Source organism: Mesitornis unicolor, unplaced genomic scaffold (genome assembly GCF_000695765.1).
Source record: "Mesitornis unicolor isolate BGI_N332 unplaced genomic scaffold, ASM69576v1 scaffold12629, whole genome shotgun sequence".
Taxonomy (NCBI): Eukaryota; Metazoa; Chordata; class Aves; order Mesitornithiformes; family Mesitornithidae; genus Mesitornis; species Mesitornis unicolor.
This window is the reverse complement of record NW_010205263.1, coordinates 4,704-8,046: the sequence shown is the minus strand read 5'-3', so window position 1 is coordinate 8,046 and position 3,343 is coordinate 4,704. Positions and strand designations below refer to the sequence as shown.

General features: G+C 43.5%; 1 protein-coding gene across 1 annotated transcript in view; it reads right to left on the bottom strand.

Annotated features, from left to right (window-relative positions):
- Nucleotides 1-3,343, bottom strand: part of SNAPC4 (small nuclear RNA activating complex, polypeptide 4, 190kDa) — a 16,548-nt gene that overhangs the window by 12,971 nt on the left and 234 nt on the right. The window contains exons 2-5 of the mRNA XM_010191347.1: nucleotides 2,354-2,394; nucleotides 1,642-1,800; nucleotides 1,138-1,263; nucleotides 566-670 (exon numbers count right to left, since the gene is read on the bottom strand). Of these exons, the coding sequence (XP_010189649.1) occupies nucleotides 566-670; nucleotides 1,138-1,263; nucleotides 1,642-1,800; nucleotides 2,354-2,394 (431 nt within the window). The remainder of the gene's footprint in view (nucleotides 1-565; nucleotides 671-1,137; nucleotides 1,264-1,641; nucleotides 1,801-2,353; nucleotides 2,395-3,343) is intronic.

The window sequence follows — 3,343 nt, the reverse complement described above, 5'->3', positions numbered from 1 at the left end:
AAACAAGGTAATTGAACTTTCAGGTGTTAGTGCAAAACCACTGCCAAGAAAGAGATACACTGCTTTCAATAGCACTGTTACATTGTCTCCCAGGTCTTCAGTAACAGCTCATCTTCACTAGCTACACAATTTTGTTGGGCAAAGCAGCTTTGATTCTAAATCGATTCTATTTTCCACCAAAATGGCTAAGATGTTGTCTGACTTGGGCAAGGCACAGCCTCTTGCTCAGATTTAGTTCCAAAGAAACCTCAATCAAGATCATCATCCAGGCGTTTGTAACTATGTGTAAGTGTCCCTTGGACTCATCTCATCTGAGCACTACCCTGGCACAATCTTATTTGGTTCTGGAGCGTTCACAGGAGTTGTTACGTGATGCATCAAAACAAATGGAAATGGAAGAAGTGAGTCATTAATCACTCAACAAAACAATTTACAGAGCATTCCATTTACTTTTAACTACTTTTTTTTGCTGAGTCAAGTACGAAACATCAGAAGCGTTGATGTTTTATCGCAAGTGATGGTGGGGAACTAACAAGATGAGTATTTGTTAAGGCTCTCACAGAACACCGAACAGCACATAGAGTTTCTTACATTTTGTTGAAATCAGTTGTTCAAAGGATTTTATGCCCTGAGCTGCTTTTTCCTTGGCATCTTCATTGGAAGGAGGGCCCTAATGAAGATCAGATAAATTGAAAGAGTGAGACACCCAGAAAAATTGACCTGTCTGCTTACAACTCCAGCACGAACCGCTACAAAAAAGACTGGTAACTCAAACGTATGCAAGCTGTCACATTCAAACAGCTACATTACCTTCTTCAGCACTAGCTCAGAGATACATGAGAAGACAAAAGAAAACAAATACAAATCATGGTGGAGATGAAGACAAACAAAGTTAAGTTTGACACAAGAACGCCACTCCTCAGAACTCGCTCTCAGACCTCACAGCCAGACATGGGTTGAACAAACATTTCCAAAGGAGAGTAAGTAAGCACCAAGTGAGAAAAAAAGAGAGAGATTTCAAACTCAGGAGTGACGTCTCACAGTTACACAGCATAAGTATATAACAGTTTTAACAGTTACAATTTAAACCTATAATTGAAAGCCGTATCAATATATAACCTAGTTATGTTTACTTACAATTCCTGTTGTTTTATCCTTGAAGTATGGCTTCATAAAATGACCCAAAAATATATTTGCTGGTAGATTTCTACCATCTCCTGCCTTTGCTACTTTTGAACCGCCAAGCTCGCTCGTGATTTCCTTCTGCAATACAAGAATTAAGTAAACAATATCAGTGTTATGAGTATTAATAACAGGCTAAAATATCAGATATGAAATACCCTAGCAGTAGCATTTTTGGTGATAAGAAAGCACAGAAACATGAGTCACAAAAGCCATTTGGAAGGCCAGCCAAGTGTCACTGGTTTGAACTGCCATGAAGCAAATGAACCTGATTCCTGGTCAAGCAAGCCAAGCACTGCAGCAGCATGTGAATAAGGGACTGTGAGCGTGGCAGCTGTTTCCCCTGGTAGCTGTGATGGATTAGGAGCGTCCCAGAAGGCTTTACTGGGCTTGATGGGCAGGGGAAAATGGCAACCCAGAAAAAAACAGGAATGAGCATTTCACTCCCATTTTGCTCACCTGCTGTTCTCTGTTCTGTGCAATGAGCAGCTCGACTTCCTCGATCTTTTCCTGGATAACTTCCTGGTACACATGGTTCATCTGCAGACACGTCTCTGGATCCTGTGGCAGACTACCTTCAATATCATCATCGCTACTGTCATCTTGTCTTTCCATTTCCTTGAAGCAAATAAGGCATTTTAGAGGTGAGGAGGGGAAGAAAATGAGAGAAAAATGCTTCCTTTAAAAGCAAGTACGTAACATAACTATTTTTGTAACTCAACGCTTCTATTATCTTGCAAAGAACTGGGAGTTTAAAGAATTGTTGTTTTAAAAAACACCAGAAGTAAACAGATCTGTAAAGTCTTTTCCCCCTCCTGTGCTAACCCAGTATTCCTGACGTAAAAGATTTCTTAATCCCAAGCGGATGAGTTCTTTCCCATGTGCAACTGCCCTGTGGCCTTCTCAGAAGCTGGTGTTTCCAGTGGCAAAGCAGCACGCACCGGAGCAGTGAAGCCTCTGATCTCTGTCATTTGTTTTCACATCAAGAAGTCTATTACAAGAAGTGAATAACAAAGTCCTGGGCAGGAATAACTAAACCTCCAGGTTCGTTATTAATCCTTTCTGAGCCAAGCCAGCTGCCTAGATTTCCCCAGAACACAGTGAAAATTCCCTTCCCCTTGCTCCCTTCAACAGACAGATGCAAAGATATGCTCAAAGAGAAAATGGTTACCATTTCAGCATGAGAATCTGAGTCGTCATCTTCACCATCATCTGACAAGAAAAATACACAAATGCTGACTGCAGTGGGATTAAAAAAGCAAGCTTCAAAAACCAAGACTTTTCAGTTAAAGCACACAGAATAAAGCACCACACAGTATCTCAGACAACCATCAGAGTTTTCAGGTACTGCCAACACTGTCGAGCAAAAATGTTTAGTTACACTCCACGTATGTACTTTTTGTGTTCTAGAATAGAAAAGAGCAGTTTCTGATAACCACAGCAATAACCAAACTGCATCTTGGTCCTACACATCATCATAAAATAAAGGCTCCGGAGTGTGCAGCCAAGTGGATATTCCCACCCAATAAACCCCATAAACTTTGAAAGCACCTAACAGCACTTGCACACCCTTCAGCAATACTTGGGTTTGCATTCACTGTGGCTCCAACTTCTGACCTATGCTGCTCACCCTTGCAGGATCAACACACAGCTACATGAAGCAAGTGTGCCAGCCACCAAAGGTACAGACACCCAGATTGTTACTACTCCCTCTTTGCTTTGAGAACTTAATTTTAGGAGGCGCAGGCAGGCCGCCAAATGCAGCGGCTCACTCGGCAGAGTTTGTGTTGTCCATTCAGACAGCGCAGAAGTGGCTGCGATGCAACTACTGACAAAATTCGGTGGGCTGCTGCGTTTCACGAGTCAGCTCGCTACCACCTGCCCTGACTAGAAACCTCCATCAGGAGGCGCGATGCCTCTCTCAGCCTTACCCGCTACCTCGCCATGGGTTTCATCGTGAAAATATGCAAAATATCGGTGCAAGAGGCTTCTCCTGCAAGGATGCTCGGTAAGGACAGCCGTGAGGAGACGCCTCGAGTCCTCCAGAACTCGCTCCTAGCGCCGGCTGCACGCAGCGGTGGGGTTAACACAAAAACGACGCGGGCCACGCCAGACGTGCATCTGAAGGGCCAAAGCAGAAGCAGCAGGGGAGGCCGGAGGG